The sequence below is a fragment of the Telmatherina bonti genome, assembly GCF_933228915.1.
Source record: "Telmatherina bonti genome assembly, chromosome: 4".
NCBI lineage: Eukaryota > Metazoa > Chordata > Actinopteri > Atheriniformes > Telmatherinidae > Telmatherina > Telmatherina bonti.
Window position 1 is genome coordinate 15,152,304 of NC_136622.1, and position 20,702 is coordinate 15,173,005.

At 38.8% G+C, this 20,702-nt stretch overlaps 1 protein-coding gene across 1 annotated transcript; it reads right to left on the reverse strand.

Moving 5' to 3' along the window:
• Nucleotides 1-2,338: 2,338 nt before the first annotated feature.
• fam131c (family with sequence similarity 131 member C) lies at nucleotides 2,339-20,479 on the reverse strand (the record flags this gene model as incomplete). The annotated part of the gene is made up of 6 exons (XM_079238851.1): nucleotides 2,339-2,607; nucleotides 3,872-3,961; nucleotides 4,233-4,478; nucleotides 13,873-13,957; nucleotides 18,801-18,862; nucleotides 20,449-20,479. The coding sequence occupies 6 exons, from the start codon at nucleotides 20,477-20,479 to the stop codon at nucleotides 2,339-2,341; spliced, it is 783 nt and encodes a 260-aa protein (XP_079094977.1).
• Nucleotides 20,480-20,702: the final 223 nt, after the last annotated feature.

Sequence of the window (20,702 nt, forward strand, 5' to 3'; positions counted from 1 at the left end):
AGCAGAGGCAGCAAGATATCACACATGTTGCACCACAACGTTTTATGCATCACTATCTCACTGGATGGTCGGCATCACAGTTCACTTGCAAGTGAATCAAGACCTCTTGTATTGAAATAAACCAGATTTTGCTTTTTTGATCTGGACCAAAGTGCAAATGCACATTTACAGCGCTCCAAACAAACTATGTTACCCGTAAAAGCAGACAAGGTTTCATTTAAAGTGGGCCAAACAGCGCCAGCGTACATTCGCCCATATTCAAGAGTTGTAACGGTTGAAATTATACAACACTACGTGGCAACATCACCACCAGCACAGCAGAAGCTTAATCATGGTAGAAAAGGTAAGGTAGTCTAAAGTGCTTCAGTCTTTATTGTAAGACCGCTGTGTACTTTTCCACGGTCCAGTTTGCATTTTTATAACTTTTTATGTGACTTAAGCCTGTTACATACTCCACGAGAAGCAAGAACTGAGTTCTTGTTCTCGAGGCTGCAAGAACAAGAAAAAACATCTTGTTCGGCAGGTCCATACATACTACACCAGAAGCACGACTGCAGCGGGGAGGGATCACTGCGGGGGGCAGATGTCTGCTTTATGTGCAATGAACCCGGTTGTTACCTCCGCCGAGGAGGTTGTTTTCCCCGGCGTCTTTTTGCTTAAGATAACTTAAAAGGTTACGGAGGGATTTTATAAATATTTCAAGAGTTGTTGCAAATGTAAAAATGAAGAACTGATTAAATTCTGGTGGTGATCAGGATCACCGTTTGGATCCAGGAATGTTTTAAAAGGATTCTTTAACATTGTGCTTGGCGGAGGTTTCCGCTCTCCGAGTTTCTAGTTTCATATTTAACGAGCAGCTTCGTGCACGCGGCTGGGTCCGAGGGTTTTATTGCCACATGTAAAAATGTTCGTACTTTCTCACCACCTCGATAAGCTGTTTTATCAAAACAATCCGTTTTGCAGGCAACAGCAAACACACGGAAGCAGCAATTCCGCTTCATGCTTTCTCTGTGTTAACCACGCCCACCTCACATGTCCGACCAATCACACGTTACTTCTCGCAGCCCCGCAAGAAAAAAGTTCTGCCAGCCTGGTGTGTCAAGAACTGTCCTCAAACACGTCCGCGAGAACAAAATGACGTCATTTTCTTCTCGGAGCCTCGAGAACAAGAAAAAAGTTCTCGCTTCTCGTGGAGTATGTAACAGGCTTTAAGGCGTCCTTCTGAACTAATTTTCTGAAATTTCCAGTTTAGCAGCCATTGCTTTTCTAACCATTGGGACATGTTAACAAAGACATGCCCATGACATCCAAATTTGGTTTTGATAAACTTATTGTGGCATCTTGGCAGAAAAAATGTCCCACTTTGGCACAGCTGCTCTTGTCCCTGTTGAGCCGGAGGTTTTCTGTTACCTGCAGATATCGAGCGACTTATCAGATTTAATTTTCACAAGTTAATCAGTTCTTGTAGATCCAGTTATATTTCTTTATTTTTTAATCCAATGAACATGTGTGAATCAAATACAACTTTCCACAAATGCTGTTTGTGCAGTGGGGCAGTAGCCTCAGTTTGCGATTCTCCCGGAGGATTTTAAAGATGGATGCAATCCTGTTAACCACACAGCCTTTTTTTGTCATGGTGCATCCATTGTCTGAATATCATTTGGAGTTGCCATCAGGTAACAAAAGGGGAGATAGCCACAACACAGTGCATCATCACTATGTGTAAACCTCTTGTAAAAGAGGGAGCTTATACCTCCTTTCAGTATCCGTCTCTCAGAAAAATACTTTATGACAGAAAACAGAAAGACTGCATCCTTCTTCTGCTCTATATTTACTGCCTTTCACTGCATTTGTAGCTCTCATAAACATATTTACTTTCTCTCTACATTTAGTTGAAAAATATCAAATTAAATACATTTTCAGTTTCCATTCATCAATCTTTAACCAAATCCAGATCCTCGGCCCATTCCCATCAGACAGCCTTAGGCTGTACATATATATAAACATTATTTCTACAAGATATTTACACCTGTGTCATGTGACTCTTCACAGATCCACTCATTGTTCAGAGTACACCGGTTAAAAAAGTAAACATAACTATGTACATTCAGTTTATTGTTCAAGATAAGAGAAAATACTATTTGGAGTCTTTTTTTTTTTTCCAAAAGTCAGGCTTAAAGCAAAGAATTGCCTCTTGAAATGTCTGACAGATGTCTGCGTTTTAGTGTCAGTCACTGCTGGTGGTTTAGAGTTTTCTCACCGAGTCTTATTTCAGAGAATGCAATCATGATTCCAGCTGTTTCTCTTTTCTTCTTCTTCTTCTTTTTCTTTTTCAAGTCTAGTTGTAAAAAACATCATCTTCAGACAGTGAGCTGCTGTCTACATGTCGGACTGCAGCGTCCACAGTCACGGTGCTTCTGTCCTCTATAGGATGCTCGCCATCCTGCTGAACATTAGATGTAAGAGAGATGGAGGCGGTCGGTGGTGCAAGGACCAGGCTGGTTGCACTGTTGTTGCCATAAGCCTGGGCATGAATGCTGTATAGATGTTGCGGAACCCCGACACTTCCACCATCAAGCAGGAACTGAGACAAAAAGTGGCTCTGTGCTGTTGAAGAGGGACAACATTGATAGTTAAACACTATCGAGGATGCATGGATTTTTTACAGGCTGCAAGAAGATTTCATAGTAAAGGAATGCAAGAGATGCACGAGCAAAAAGTTAAACAGGAAGAAGATGGCCACTGATCATCTGCAGCATGGCAAGATGGGATCTTTACTATCATATGACTGGAAATCCCATGCAATGCAAGAATACACAGACTCTTGTTAGGAGCCCTTTATCGTGTCATATTATCATCAAAAACATGTTTTCAGTCCAGTGGCCATTTAGACAAACTGAGTTGCATTTGCAGCTGCATGTGATGGATGAACCAGATATTCCTCTTTAGATGCATTTAGCTTGTCAATGGGATTACAAGCACACCAAAGGAAACTAATAATTGGTGATTCATTTCTAAAATGCAGGAAGTTTATCTCAGTTCATGGTGCAGTTTATCTCAACTCAACTTTATTTATAAAGCACTTTAACAAAACGCCAGTTGCAAAATGAGAGTGCTGAACATAGAAGTAAAACATTTAGAGTTTAAGTGCAGAGTAAAATCTGAATAATAGCAGTAAAATTATAATAAAAAGAGAAAAAAACTAGACTCTCATGCTGGATCAAAGGCCCGGTCATAAAAATGGGTCTTCAGGCGGGTTTTACAAATGGACGCGAAGTGGCTTCTCTAGCCTGTTGTGGCAAAGAATTCCATCATTTTGGAGCAGCGACTGCGAAGGCTCTGTCCCCTCTGAGCTTCTGTCCAGACCTCAGTACCTCCAGAAGGAGTAAATCAGCTGATCTGAGGCACCGGGCTGGCGTATGAGGAAAGCAGCTCAGAAAGGTGCAGAACAACAGCACGTTAACATGCGTGCTGTGTGCTGATTTCTACATCAGCATTAATCTTTGTCAACCAGGAATGAGGTTGTTGAACTTCATTTCTGAGATATGAGCAATAAAAATGAGGAACTTCGTGAATCAGATGGATTATTTTAATTTTCTTAAGCTTTAGAAGCAGCTTCCTTTGGAAAGAAGAATTCTTTCTTTTATCAGGTTTTGTCTCTTTTGTCTGAAAAATTCATTATCAACTTTAAATAAAAGGCTTCAGATAATGACTTTGGGATTATAATGGGCAAAAGCCAGACTGAGACTGTGCGAGAGAAAGCAGCATGTAATGTTTTTGTCTTTTTGTTCATTTGTATTCAGAAGAGTTTGTAGAGTTTACTGTATACTTATCTGGAATAAAGTAGAAATCCAAGCAGTGACTCACCAACCTTGTAAGCTTGTGGACGGCTCCTCTAAGTTGTCACTCATTGACCACAAATTCATGGTTGCTTCAGCAAGCGCAAACTGCTCTGCTACTCCTGAGTTACAAAAACAAATAAAACAACATTTATGTTGTCTGTGTCAGGAACTGATACCCTGTTGTTTCTCAAAAGGTCTGCCAACGTCACAAATTAAGGAAAACTCAATAAAAGCACTGGACTTGAGCTACTGTCATAGGAAGCCCCGAGGGCCATTGATTTTTCTGTAACCCAAGCTAATCAAACGAAAACGTCAGAGGGATAAAAGCATCACCTCATCTCCAGTGATCACATCTTGTTTTCTTGAATTAAACTCATCTGTCTTTCCCACCTGCAGCGAAGCGAGCTTCCTTGATCTCATCCGTCATCTGGGAGTAGAATTGTTCATCCTCCTGCAGCTCTGCCCCCATCCCACTCCAGCCTCCGCCTCCTTTGCCCCTGGCTCCATTCCAGCTTGCACCACCACCCCCAGCCTCGCCACATCCCCCCCAACCTTTCCACTCTATCAGGTGGGCAACTCGCCCCTGGGCCATTGCCGTCGGCTTGGTGATGTGCTCCTTTATTGTTGCCACCAGGCCTAAACAAAGGAAGGAAGAAAAGGAAGAATTTGTCTTCATGTAATGTAACATTATATAAGCATTACTTTATTTTTATGTAAAGTCACAAGTTGCACATCCTTGAGGTCTCTAAATTTTCCATCAAGCCGTATCTATGAGCCACAGGATACCTGTATCTACATTAATGTTTTATTCATGGCCTGTGGAATCAGTGGACTAAAAAACAAAAAAAACATCATTTCATTTAATTACAGTAGACGAGGGCAGCCAGGTCCAGGAAAATGAAGAGTGGAAGTGAAATTGACAGGATAACTCAGGCGTGTCGCTGAGCAGAAAATTAAACTGATATTAAAGCACAGTAAGGTTGAAAGGTAAAGGTCAAGAAAGAGGTAGAGGAAAATGTTAAAGTAAGAATCTTATGTTGAAAGAGGAGAAAAATGTCAAAACCAGGAGAAGGGGTCTGATTGGATAACAAAGGAGAACAGCTCCCTGACATGGAAGAACATTTTAAACTGAGGAGGACAGAGAGCTCCTTGAATCCTGGTTTCTGTGAAACCAAGATAAACAAAACCCACAACTGTTTCACTGTCATCTAAGTAACACACAGTCCCTCCTCTGTATGCTGTATTGTACACTGTGACACCACTGCTACTACATCTTCTCAGTTTGTTAAGAAAAAGGTGTCCAAATCAACCTGTTTGCAAAATAAAAAACACGAGGGATGAGTTACAGCTCAAACATAGCAGTACATACTGCACACAGTCGTCCTGTTTTACTGCTGCTGGATTATTGAAAATGCCTGGAAAAGTTAATCCGTCCACAGAAGACAAGAATATTGTGAAAAGGTGCAAAACAAAGAAAATAAATAATAATTTCAAACAACAGCAAGAGAAAACAAAAAAGGATAAGAGGTTCTTCAGGAAACAATCAGTCTGTTCTGTCACAGAATACGCTTCCTCAGTAAATTTATTCAGTTGTAATCTCATTAAACATGACCCTGTTCTTAGAAAAGTGCATCCACCTCCTCACAAAGTTAGTTTCAGCAGGACCGGACCGGATCAGATGGGCTCTTTCCCTTCTAATAATGAGGAAATGCTTCATGATTAGTGTGGGTTTAGCAAGTATTAAGCAAAACAGATGAATGTAGCTAACTAAGTCATCTTTGGGGTCACAGAGAGTGTGACATGATACCAGTAAGAGGTAACTAAAATACATAATCTTAAATATGCATTCAGAAAAGCAGCTCTGGATTATCCTGCAGCTACAATCCTCTTTCATTTGCAGAGCAGCAATGCAGACTTCTAGCTGAGGGCCTGAACAACATCAAACAGAAGAAGGCGGTGAAATGATTATTGCAAGGAGAAGCGGTTTTTCTGCAGGCCAGAGGTTATCCTGGCAACAAATAAAGAAAATTATTTAAGCTTTTTTTAAGTGTTGTGGATCTATACGTGCTCTGGAGCTGTTATTGGAAAAGTTGTTTACAGGAATGTAATTTTCTTCTTTTGTTGCAAATTGTCATCAGGCATTTGCTCTCGACACTCATTGGCTTGTTGTGCAGGAGTTAACAATCAACCTGCATCACCGCCATCATACACGGTGGTGTTTGTGCAGCTTCATGGACTTTTTATTTCTTTTATGCCCCTTTTTATCTCCTGATGTAGAGCGATATTTCTATGTATGCTTACTTCTTTGTTTTATACTTTGCTTCTTTATTTTTTTGTTGTTTTGTTGTATCTCTTAAAGTTCATGAAGGATTTCATAAAATGACCACGTTGTTATTGGTTTGATATTAAAAACATTCACAAGTGCTTTTATTATGCAAGTCCAAGTCAAGTCGCAAGTCCCTTTCAGCTGTAATCTGCCATGCGAAGTTTGCCTTTAGTCTGCTTAGAGGAAAGCATTATAATATCCAAGGAATTTTAAATCAGTGCTCACCCTTTATCTACCCTCATTTTGTAACAGCACTTATTTTAGGCTTAAAGCTGCAAATGCTCTTCTCCTCTGGACAATTTCTTTGCTTTAGTGAATATACAAAGCCTGTGGATAAGCATTGAAATGTATGCAGATTAGTGTAAGTGCTCACAATATAATTTATCCAAGACTTTTTAATATGAACTAAACTCCAAAAAATCTATCTGGACCAACAGAGAAATGTAAATGCCAGTGCTAAAGTTAGTTGCCCTTTTTGAATGTAGAAAGATTAGCGAATATGCCACACCTTAGTGCAGAGATTACCAACAGTCCCGCGGGTTTTAGATGTTTCTTACTGATCCAAATGTTGTCAAGTTCTGCACAAGTGTCCTAATGTTCTTTTAATAATGTGGCTCAAGTGTTTTGCAGCATGTAAACACATTCAAGGCACCTTAAGAGGTGCAATTCCATATCAACATTAATACAACTCACACTAAAAGCACCTTATATTTTAGACCACTGTTTATTTTAGCTCAGCTTTAAGTCACATACATATTCTCCTTGGAAAATGTGTCCAGATGATGTAAACTCATCTTTTTAACTCATCTTAATCAATAAGTCCTAGCGCTGTAAAGCTAAATGTATCATATTTAATACATGCAGTTTCTGAGACATTTTGCATCACTTTTTTCTTAGAAACTTTGCTCATAACCCTGATACTTATCAAAATCTGATACTGATTTTCTGCCTCCGGTAGTCGGGAATCATTAGATTACACTACAGCAATTTTGACCTATCACACGGTAACATGCTAAAAATACCAAAAGTTATTTATTTATTTATTTGTTTGTTTATTTCAAATGTTGTTAAAGGACCAAATAAAAGCTTCAGATAAAAAAAAAAATCTACTTCTCTCCCCGGTTCTTCTTAAGTTTGCCTGTAAAGTGTTAAATAAAAGGATGTTGTGAGATTTTACAACAACATTGTCAGGAAACTGTTAAATTCACCCACAGAGCAGGTGGATAGGTTTGTGGACTGGGTGGACAACAACAAACTTTTAAAAAAACACCAGAAAATCTACTGCAATGCTATTGGATCCCATATCAGCTGGTTACTGGAACCCTGTCACCATACATAAAACTACCATTAAAACAGTGACCTTGAATAAATCCATTAGTGTTTACGTTGATTATGACTTAGTTACTGGACACAGGTTGTCAGTAGTAGGTTGTGTGTGCCAGAATCCATTTTCAGTGAAGATATTTGCAAAATTATACTGTTAATTTTTATAGATCTACAACAGAGTCCATAGAGTCAGTACAGTAATGGCATCTGTTTTGGAAACCTACCAGTCAAATCCAAGGCTCAGCTTCAAAGTCTAATAACAATAACTGGTAAGATCAAGAAATATTCTCCTAACCTTTAGGAAGCAAACAATATCCTAACTAACATCTCCCCTGCTCTGTAAATAGAATATACACTGTAGGAAGGTATAGGACCCATCCTGTGCAAACACAACTAGTGCAAATATTAATTTGTTCCTCTGTCCATCAAACCCAGAGATGAATAAACATGAAGATATGTTTATTATGAAGGGATGTATGGCCAATTTTGCATAGCCTTTGATAAGCTAGCATTTATTTAACTAACTTTATTTATTTGACGTTGTTTTATTTGTTTTACTGTCTTAGATCTTTTCATGTCCATGGTATTCATTGTCTTGATGGTTTTATTGGTCTTATTTAACAGCATTACCTCTTAAACCAAGCCAAATTTCTCCCAAGGGAGACAGATAAAGAATATTGAAGTTCATAATAGAAATATCATGAATGTTTGTCTTGTTCTGAACTGTTTTTCTTCTTTTTCCTCTTTTCCCTGATAGCTGCAATCTCACATTTTACTTTTTTTTATCCTAACATGTGCGGCACACACAGAACAAAAAAGGCAAACAGAGAAGAAATGCTAAGTAGACAGAGGACTTAGACATCGCTCAGCATGCATACACACAGTACATGTAACACTCATACCAGTAGTCAGACCGTGACTGCACTGAGATTTGTCCCCTGGGACGTGCATAGAGCTGGCTCTGCTGCAGGATTTACTACAGATGTTGTCATCAGAAAATTCATCTTTTGAAAGGGCAACAGTGTAAGTACTTTCCCAAGCCCAGTCTCCCAACATATACTCGTGTTATAAATTCAGGCAAAGAGGTGAAAATAGGGGTAAACTTGACTATCAACAGCACAATCGCAGACCCAGAAGGCATATTTCTCATTTTGAAATTCTTTGTTTAAATATGAACTCATGTATTGTAAATATAAATGTCCCAAATGTTAATGGCCTTTTTATAAAATTTCTTTTTCATTTCCATCTATGGTCAGATAGCAGATTTATAATAGAAAGATGCCTCAACATGGTGTTTGACTCAGGCTCATAACTTCTCTAGGAAATTGTTGATTGACTTTGGAAAATGAAAGATCTTAATAGATTTGGTTTTGCAGCGCTTGACACTACTATCACTTCACTCGTATAGATTACATTTTTTCTTATCGGTCCATTTTCCAGATTAGTGATGCCCAGTAACTGGAATACTAGTCACATAAACCACTAAAACTAAATAAAGATTATGCATTTCCATCATCTATCAACATTTTAACAGTTAAACTGTAATGATAGGTCCATAACATGTTCAATCACTCACAATATGGTGAAAACCAATGCTACATTTTAGTGTTTAGCAGAGGGAAGTCACATTCTGTTCTATACTGGTGTATTTTACACAGGTTTATTTATGTACTTTTCTTTATTTAAATCTTAATGTATCTATTTCTTGTAAATAAAGTCATCATAGTCGCTGCAAGTTTACCTCTACCAAATGGAGGACCTTAAAGAGTTAAAAGATGACATCAAAAGCTTTTTTTGGGTGTGTAAAGATTTTCAAAAGTTTGGGGTCAGAGGAGTTTATAGAAATAGAAATAGGCATGCTAAAACCAATGCTGCACCCTAAGGATCTCATGAGACCAAATTATAGTGGAATTAAAAAGAAAAGTATAAGTATAAGTTAAACTTTGATTCATATTAAGAATAACATTAATGTTTTCTAAACCCATCACAGGAGAGAATCTCAGCTCTTTTGCTTTGTCTTTACGATAAAAGACACACTTCTGAAGACAACAATGTGAAAATGTTAGACAGAGAAGATAAAGGTATTAGTGGGAGGTGAAAGAGGCCACCTTTATAAAAGCAGAAAACTCACTTAATAGAGGGGAGGACTGAGACGTCACATCTCTCCCACCTTCAACAGCATCATTTTCAGCTTTTCCAAGGAGACTGACAACACCTATTCACACATAGGTTCCAGTAACACTCTGGACAACAAGACCACAGGTGAGTCGTGACTCTGTAGAGCCATAGACTCTAAAACAGGGCTCTGCAACTCTGGTTCTGCCAGTTTTAGATGCTTTCCTGCTCCAACACATCTGATTCAAATGAAATGCATCCAACAGCCAGAAAGACAGACACTATCCCTAACGAGACTTACTAGAATGTTGCTCTCTTAGCGAGATCCACATGCTGCTGACGCCAGGACATCTTTTGAAGCAAACATTTAATGAACTGAGAGGTTGTCTGTGTGGAAAGACCAACTTGAAACTGATGCATCTTCAACTAGATGCTTTGAAAACAGAAGTTCCCCACATGCAGGACCTCTACAAGCTCTTAGTATGAAAAAATCCACGAATCATCAAAGAATGTAGACCTCTTTTGTCTAATTAAACAGAAAATGCTTCAGCACAACTCAAATGACAAAAAACTACGTAATATACTCCATTCAGCACTGTGAGTCAACCCGTCTGTGGAGCGGGTTCTGCATCGTCTGCTGTGCTTTAAACAGCAGCAGCAGATGCAGAACCAGCAGTAATTGTGTACTGCTAGAGTACACAATTATTCACACCAATGGGTTCCCACAGACCCAGACCAACGATTTGCCGAAACAGGCAGAGAGGGGAGACATCCACTGGATGAGCAGTGGCAAATTATTTTTTGTGAAATGGATGGACACAGGACAGGTTGCAATGTGCTCCACATTGCATCAAGCCTACATTGGACAGACTGTAAAGAGATGTGAAGCTGGCTGGAGTCTGGCAAAACAAGTCTATACCTGTTCCAGACTGCATCCTGGACTACAAGCAGAACATGGGAGTGTGGATTCATCCGATTGGATTGGATTTCACAGCATCTACCACGAGACATGCAAGTGGTACAAAAAGTTTTTTTTTACCACTTTGTGGACATCGCTGTAGTCAACAGTTTCCTCTTACACAAGGAGTTGTTCCAGTTCAGGCAGGGCTCCAACCAGACAAAGCCCCTCACACACAAGACTGTCAGGGAACAGTTGGCCAAGGAGATGGTGGAGTTTGCTGAAAGCCCAGCCGACGTCCTGCCACCATCATTTCTCAACACTTGCATGCCCACGTTTTATGACAGCAAGGAAACAAGGCAAGGATGCCTTGGTGTCTGAGAGCTGCAGTACCCAGAGTAAAGACAGGGGTGTGTTGCAGGAAGTGGCTGTCTGTTCTCAAAAAAGAACTGCTTCAAGTTGTGGCATGATGGGAAATAACTTCCTTATTGTCATTAGTGGACCACAGGGCTAATGGTTTTTTCTGCTTAGTGTTTTCATTTACATTTTGCATTTCTGGAGAAAAACTTTGTAAACACTGAAATATTTTTCCAAAAAACGTAAAATGGAAAATGGTGTGAGAAATTAATCCGTCACAGTTTGATTGTTACAGAAATGTTTCAAATTAATCAAAGTAAATCTGCTTGTTTTGGATTCAATGCTGCTTTTTGTTGTCCATTTGTTTAATATACAAAAATACAGTAACCATCATAAATTCTGATTGAAGACAAAATACCTATTGCATTTAGGTTTATTCAAAATTACTGATAGACAACGAAACATTATTATATATGAGAAAATTCATACTTCACAAGCGGTGCCATTTTAGAGTCCTGATCTGAACTGTTTGGATGAAAATCCCAGTTTACATGTGCAGATATGTGATCTGTCAGATGCAGCGCTACAGCCTCATCAATCCAATGACAAACTCATCATCAAACGTTTTTTTCTTTTTAAGACAAGCTTGATTATTTTGTTTTTTTTGTATATTTCAATTTTTGGGTATTAACAATGAGGGCTTTGATGTTTTCTCGTATTTCTAAAATTACAACATAAGTAACTGATTGCAGACACATTTACAGTAACTGTGTGATGTCATTGTGTCAAAATGGACCAGAGTGTGTGAGCGATGTTGCCAAAACCCTCTGTGCCACAAGGAACGGAGTTCTGAACTAAAAGGAGGGTCCGACCTGAAACCAGCAGAGTGGCAGCTCAGTTTAGTTTAGATGAAGAATCTCAAACTCTGGTCTTTGAGAGTTAATGTTTTGTAGGATTTAGTTGTTTGCCTGCTTCAACACACTTCTCTCAAATGAATGTCAATGAGCAGAACATTACCACAAGTTGCAGGATCCCTTACATGCATTCAGATGTGTTGAAGGAGGGAAACATCTAAAATGTGCAACACAGTGGCCCTCAAGGATAGGTGTTTGAAGTCCCTTTTATTTATCTATTTATTTATTTAATCTGTGCTAATTTCCAGCATTGTAGCAAGAGGTCCCTGCATTAGATCGATGTAAACAATGAGCCAAACTAACAACAGGAAAACTAAACAGAAGTAGATCTGTGTGAAAATCTTTGCCAGACAGATGTGTGTAATGCAGTCACTGTCCACTGGGTGCCAAGCTAAACATGTGTGTTGGACCAGAGACCTCATATGAACAGTTCAGTGTTGGATGACAATCTATCGATTATCAACAATTCGTTTAGGCTTCCTTGGTTGTTGTAAGAAATTCTGGGCCCCGTTTATCATGTTGCTACAGTAAACAAGAGCTTCCAAGTTTAATAAATAAATTAGATTCATTTACTAGAGGTTCAATTTACAAAAATAGATAGATATTGTATTATGCAGAACAATACTCCTCACTCTGTTGGTACATAAACAAACATAATGAACAAACAGGAGGTTATGAAACCTGAGACTTTGTGGTTTTATTTCTGTGCACACGTGGAAAGAAATGGTTTCAATGGGAAAAATATCTTGAGGGGGTTTAAAATAGTAAGCATTGTTACTTGAGATTTAGATTGCATGCCTGTAGTTTATCCTAAGTAGTGATAGGACAAACTACAATGAATAGAAGTGACTTAAGTGCATGTAAATATGGTCAATGATAACCTCATTTCATTGTAAAGAGCCTACTTGTGTGCAGGTGGAGTGTAGATCATATGTATTTGCAATGATGTTTAAAATGTACTTTATTTTTTTACTTATTGCTCTTAACACCGATTGAAACAATCATCTGGTTCCTTTAAAATGATACAACTCAATAAAAAGCCTGGAGAAGCACAACCGCTCTTATTTATGTGAAAACAAAACTTTCTTTAGTATTGACACTGAGCTTTGTTGATCTCTTACACGCACAAAGAAATCTAAATGATACAAAGAGAAAAACTCTTTATGTAGCGTTGCTTTCAACTTCATGGTAATAGCAGCAGGTTAAGAATCATTAGACTAAAAGAATAACATTTTCTTTCCCTCCTAGATATATTTTCCAGTCTAGCAGTCATTGTCATTGAACAATCTCAATGCAAAATGATTTTTTAAGACTCTTGGGTCTGTTAATACAATCACGTAATCCTGCTGCATCTATCAAACAGACACATGCAAAAGGAATAACAGCAGCAATCTATCCATGATTGCATTCAAAATTTAATTACATTTACACAATAATATTTGAGTCAGCACGGTGAGATCTAATTTGTGCCTTTAGGTTGTTGGCTCTAACAACCTGCAAAAAGTGCCTCATCAAATTAAGTGATCACTGACATCTTATTTACCGTAGTTTGAATGTTAAATGTTAAAAAGCTTTTTAATTGGACTGAATTTGTCACTCCCAGGGCAGGTGTCAGCCTCTCAGTCCTCTGCCTAATATCTTTATACGTCGAACTAAATCATGAGGTTTTCATGCTCTTCATAATAACACCGCCAGCCTAATAAAAGAGCCATCGCTTGGAAAAGTTTAGCAAGGCATAACACATTAACTGAAATAACGAACCTCCTGCAGAACAAGTGAAGCTGTAAAGATGACGCAAGCAGACACAGGATGGAGCAGAGAGGGGGAATATGAAGACGAGGCACCAACATGAGGAGAGCAGGAAGCAAGATATGAAGGTGAAGGAGAAAATCTAATGGAAAGCGGAAACATGTGTGCTGCAGAGTGTTTACATTTGAGAAAAAGCTTAAGGGGAAGAAAGAAATTACACTGCCAGCCTCCCATGGTTACTAATACAATTTTTCCTGCCTCAAATGCTCGATTGATAACAAAACACTACAACGTACACACGACATGAGCTGAACGTGTTTGCTTTTGTGTGTTTGTGTGTCTTACCTATCAGAGAGGATGTAGCCAGCTCACCGATGTCATAGCGGCTGCTTTTATCTGCCACACTGCCATTGGAAGGATTATGGTCGTCCTGCACAATATGATACACAAGAAGAGGAATTTTATTACTCCTGTAAGGTAAAGAGATTGTAGTAATTCTCAGGGGAAATTAGAGAACACACATTTTATTTAGCTGAGGATGCTTCAATGGCTTAAAACAAAGGTTATACCAAAGAACCAGTTTGCCAGTGTTATGGGGCCCACTTCTTGTCCTCTGTCAAGGTTACAAGTGAATTATCAGACACAAGGACTTTAAGCTCTGTTAGAGAGAATGAGCAGTAAAATCAAAGCACATAGTAGAGTGCATCTTTGTAGCTACGGCAACAAACTGGTAGAAAGCCAATAGATCATGAGAGGAGAATGGTGTGAATCCAGCTGAAACAGAAAATGTAGGAGGAACTGCTATTTGGAGAAAAAGCAACTTGTAGATTTTTGCATTGATAGAAAATGCAAAGTTTAAACCACATTGGATGCTCCAAGGTTGTCTTATTTATACACAGATGATGAATTCTAACTTTAGGATAATGTTTCTACACTTATGGTAGGATCAGACTCTGACATCTCACATCTCTGTCCATATCGAATCCTCAACTTTAAACAATTCAGCTCACTGTATGTTCATAGAAACTCATTTTAAACTATTTTAAATATAAGAACAAATCTTATTATCAATATAAGGGCTAAAAAAAAAAACACCCATACTACATTTTACACTTAATTGAACTGGATAAAGCAAGCTCAGGTAATGGATGAATAGCTAATGCTGCTTAGTTATGTAGAGCCAAAATACACTAGACTAGACAAAGCTGAGGAGATGATGCTCCACACTGGCTGAAGAAGAACTGAACCATGCAGGTCACTGCTTTTGGTCAGTCAGCCCAGTCATGACTGCTGGTACATAACAATAAGAGATTAATTAATAAGTCAAAGGAGTAACCAACAAGTAGATGAATGCATTCATTGCTCTTGTATATTTCTCTTTAAAGTGAGGAAAATTTGTAAGATAATAGAATTAAGGAAGGTTCAGGTATGCTGATGATCAGCAGCTGCGGTGAACAGTGGAGAAGAGGATGGGAAACAGTGGTTTGGGGAAAGCAGTCCAAAGGTTTTCATTTCACATGAAATTAATCAAAGGCGAGGATTTTATCTCAATGATCGAGGCAAAGTTCTCTGAGCATCACAGCCAACTGTACCAGAATCTTCAGTTCATTACTATTTGTATACTTCTGCTGTTGGAACATCATCTCAGTCGCTGCATACGCATCAAACAGTAAACAGTCATCAGTGACTGTATGTGCAGCTATGAGAATGACGTGTCCCATTTAAAGCCAACATTTTTTCAGGGATTCTACCTTCTCAGAACCTCCATCTGCCTCCCGAGACCTGCATAGCGTTGATTGGCCAATAGGCCTAAGACACACCTTGAAAAACAGACCTCTCTTTAACATTACAAGGCAGAAATATAAAAGGAGAAAAAAATTATACTTAGAAAAATATATAAATTACCAGATTCTAAATGTGTCATTAACAGACTTGTTCAGAGCTTGACAAGCTGTGGAGACCAATTATGTTTGCATCAGGTGTGTTGTAGTAGGGAAACTTTCAATACCTGCAGGACACACACCCTCTAAGACCAGATTTGGAGATCCCTGGGTTTGCAGTGGGCTTTCCAGTCCTTCCTCCAGTCTAGCGGTAGCCAGCTCCAGTCCTCGAAAGCTGCACTTCTGTAAGCATTATTGAGTTTCCCTCCAGACATCAGGCTCTACATAAGTCTGCTAATAACCCATTGATTTGAGTCAGGTCTGCAGCTCTCAAGGACCAGAGTGTCCCACCCCTGCTCCAGTCCTTGGACCATTTACGTTCATTGGGCTTTTTTTATGTCGACCTCTTAGGGGACTGTTAGCACCAATTCAGCCACTTTATTCAAGTGTTTTGGAAAAGGGATGCATATAAAATAGGGGTGTCAAGCACCAGATTTGTTATGTTTCCCTGCTCCAGCACACCTGACTAATATTACTGTCCTTGTGCAGAACTTCGTGAGTCAGGTGCTGAGTTATTGTTCCAGTTTTGTTCCCTGTACATTTGAATGTTCTCTACTTTTTAGTGGCCATTGGGCGTGTAATGAGCTGTGGGATATTTTTTAGTGGTATGTTATTTGCCTTTTTTTTTTTTTTTTTTTTTTTTTTTTTTTACTTTTTTTGACTGCTTAGGACTTGCTTTGTTTCATGATGTGAATTCATCAGTTATCTTTTAGTCAATTCTTTAGGTTGTGTCAGTCTTACATCTTCACTTTTCCTGTTCACCTGGAGTCAATAAACCAGCTACCACATATGGTGTCTAATCTTCAGTGCCAAATATTTGTCATTTATTTGTAGAAAGGCATACTGCTTTTCAAGTTCTGTTAGCTCCTGTCAAATACTGTTCCAGATTTAAATTCAAATAAAGTTTATTCATTCTTTTATTTGTGTGTGTCTAGAGTGGAGTGTGTATGTAGGACCCTAACATGTTAATATGACAGGTGAAAGACCCAAATTGGCAAACAAAAGGCAGGAAATTCCACCAAAATTTTTTGTGGAGGTCCTGTAAAGGTGTTTTATTTTGTCAGTAAACAGATTCAACATTTGCAGTGATTTCATGAGTACGTCTATTGATACCTTGATCCGCACAAGTTTGATATTGTGTGAGAGAAACTGGAGTAATTATTGTTTTAGTTGTTTTGCATGCCAATGCTACTCGTATGGTTTAGTGATCAATAAGCGTCGATGGTTTGTTCTTGTAGGAGGAGCTGGCATTATGTAAAATCTTGAAAAGTGGCCCGGGGTAGCACCGCAGGTAGTTTCCCTAATAACCAACTGTCTGTCACTACTTTCACCCTACTGCTAGTCACATCTTACCTGTGTTTTCTTCCTCTGTCTTTCTAAGCCTCTTAAACCACATTGAATAGCTTAGTTTCATCCATCAACACAATTTATAAACCATGCACCAGATGAAGTTTTTTTTATTATTATTAATTCCTTCATTTTGAACACTAGTTAGATATTATAAATTAAATATAGATACAAAACAACAAAGCAAACAAAATTAAGAGATCACACAAGTAACGGAAAAAAAAGCAACAACAAAGGAGCAATCCACATGTTCGAAAAGGAGTAGGAAGAAGTGTAAAACTAACTGAATCCTGCCCCTTTTTCTAATTGTCAGTGCTACGCATAATATAACTCACACAAACTACAGGTATAAGTACATGAGTAGCCCTGTATTACCAGATTCAGGCATCAAACTATGCATGTTAACCTAGTCACCTGTATAGAGCATACAAGATGATAATAGGAACACATGGGCAACTCATACACACCACTACATTACACTATCCATGATCACACAGTCCAAAACATAGCAAACAAACACCAACACGCCATCATATTTGCCACAATTCACAAGCTTATACTCAGCTTTGTATTTTCTTTCTCAGCTTCTTCTTACATGTAGATACACATACACACAACATTTACATACATCCTATTCAAGCAATCACCACCTACACACTTTTCCCACGTCACTCTCTGACAGGACAAATGGTGATAATGACAATAACAGCCAGAAATCCGGCAGCATTCACACTCAGTATGAATAAGGTGCAAACAAAAGAAGTTATTCTAAACCGGTCTGATGTTTACACCCAAATAGGTGCCACATGCACAGAAGAGCTACTCCTCCAATATAATTTTCTTGGTTGAGACTTCTGGAGCTGAGAGAAAAGCATTGAAGGATGGTACAAAGAATAGGCACATATTAGAGGATGGTGAATGATTTGGAAATAAACTGGACTATTTCCTTTGTCCAAACTGACAGAGACACAAGCTGTTCCCTGCCTCTGACTGATAGTCATTTATGGTCAATTTGATAACAAAGGGTATGGTGTACTCTGCCTACCCATGATAACACCCTAATCAATCTTCCTCATCATGAGTAATTCACTCTCCAATCATGTGGTCAGACACATAGACACAAATTGTCCTTCTTGTGATTACATCTAACAAGACTTTTATAGTTCTTTAATGGCTCTGCCACATTATACATATATATATAGACATATACACACGTATGTATGGATGTATGGATGTATGAATGTATGTATGTATAGATAGATAGATAGATAGATAGATAGATAGATAGATAGATAGATAGATAGATAGATAGATAGATAGATACATAGATAGATAGATAGATACATAGATAGATACATAGATAGATACATAGATAGATACATAGATACATAGATGGGATGAGTTTTTCTCACAAGTGAATGCAAATGAAAGCTTTGCTAATAAGCTCGCAAAGTTGAAAAAAAAAACCCAGCATCCATCTTTGTATCACCATGAAATTTCCTGTCTCAATAGCGTTGCTTGGATGAATGAATGAAGTGTTTTGCGCAAGTTTATTTGATATGACAATAAATTGTTTGTCAGTAAGGGTTAGATTTATTTTTCTACTGTGCTTATGTGAATGCCACTTTCTTAAAGATGAGTCAAATCTCAGATGAAATTTTGCTATAACACTTAACACTGTTTATCAGTGTTTGGCATACTAAATAATCAGTGCCACCAAAAAAAGACTCAAACGCCAAAAGATGAGTGTAAAACAGACTTGGCAAAGACTGCAATTAAATGTACTTTTTTTTCTTTCTCTTAGGATGTACATAACTTTCTTCTTTCTTTCTTCTTCACAAAGACGGTTCAAGTAAAATCAGTAATGGTGAAATAAAACAAACCTAAAAGCCAGTAATCGTTGTGGTTATTGTTTGGGGACAACATAAGGAGAATAGACACTGAAAGGACATATAGCGGGACAATGGGGTGGGGAGTTCTCCATACCTTGCCAGAAGATGTTTGACCTTCCTCAGTCTGGTGCAGGGATGATAGTGGAAGGTGAAGCTCTGTGGGAAATCACACACAAGCACTGGCATTAGATTCTAATATGATGCCAAGGGTCAGGCGAGACTCGTATATAATGAATGAGAGAGAGAGAGAGAGAGAGCTTTGAATCCAGTTAGTCATTTAACCCTTCTGCATATTGATCTTTGTTTCAATTCACACTGCCTATTTGCTTCATAATTGACAGTGATGAGCCTCATCTGAATGACAAGAGGAAATGAATTGCAAGCCAGTGCAATGGAGAATTTACATCATTAGAAAGGTCAGCAGACACATTACACACACGGGCACACGCACGCGCGTAAATAAGAATACAAACACGTTTGGGGTTTCCCAAGGGAGATGTCGTCAAGACAATTGGCTGTCGCTATGGAAACGCCACAGCAACTAGAGGCAAGTGATACCCTTCCATTTACTTATGTCATGTTCACCAGCAGACACTCATATGCACACACACACACACACACACACACACACACCGTTTCAGAATGATATATATGATCTCTGGCCTTATCAAACGGGTCAAGAAACTCCATCATGATTCCTTAACCAATCCGCTGCCTTGTGGGTTTAAATCCCACCGTGACTCTCTCTCTCACACACATGCACATGCATGCACACTCCTACTGTTCTCTTATCTCTTTGTTTGGCTCCTTACAGCTGCTTTCTCTCTCTCTCCAGCTTGAAAGCACTGTGCTCAGTACCCTTTACCTTGTTAAAAAGCAGAGTGTGTATTATAAAATGTTCTCCAACTACACTGCAAACTCAGACTGGAAGAAACACATGAAGCTGTGACAAGGTGCAAAATGCCAAGTAATGTCTGGAAAAAACTGGATATTTAGAACATCACAAAATGCCAGTCTGCTTTACTGAGTGGAATATATTTTAATTCTCACCATGTATATTTACATACATATTAATTCCTCTGATCTTCCTGAAAGAGCCCCTGCATCCAGCAGAGGCATTCTACCCTGACAGCTTCTGAGATGCATCAAACACTAACTTATTTGTAAATGAAGCAGCAAATAAAGAGAGAAAATTGTAACTCAAGTCACATCTTCTAGTCACGACAAGTTGAGGATGAGAGTCAGATGGAGCTGTCTCAAACTAAAGCCACTGTTGTCTTCCACTGATCCACCCAATCCTCATCATCAACCTCTCACCTCTGAGTCTGAGTCTTGCTTCTGAAGCAAAGCATCTTCACAGCAGAAAAGATAATAGCAGTAAAGGGGGCAGATAAAAACATGGATTTTGGACAAATGTTGTCATGATAAAATGATCAATTTCACATTTATTTCTCCCTTTAATAGAGTTGTATCATAGACATGCTTAAACCTGCCACTGAGATTGTTTTTCCATCTATGCTGACAGTATGAGCAAAGCCATGCATGCATTCAGCTACCAAACAAAACTGTCAGGCATTCATAATGATTTTTATTTATTTTAATTTTATTTAAAGGCTCTATCACATGAATCTGTTCAAAACTTCTGGTTTCTGAAAGTTAATTTCTGCCATCAACTCATCCTGCAGGTTGAGCCAACAGGTGAACAAACAGACATGAAACACAAGTGGACTCAAGACACTGACCTTTGTGACCTTTGCAGAGGCAAGCACCCATGTTCTCAGGATGGCCAGGCGGTTATCTGTTCACCATGGTGGACTGAAGATGAGGAGGGTGAGGAGCAGGTGGAAAAAAGAAAAGGAAGCTGCAGAAGTATCACTTAGAAGAGAGGAGCAGAGAGAGGTGAGAAACTGAGGTGGTGGGGGAGAGCGAATACCAGATGAGCTGAAGGCTGATGCATTGGCTGACTTCTTTGTACAGGAGAAGAGAGGTGAGAGAG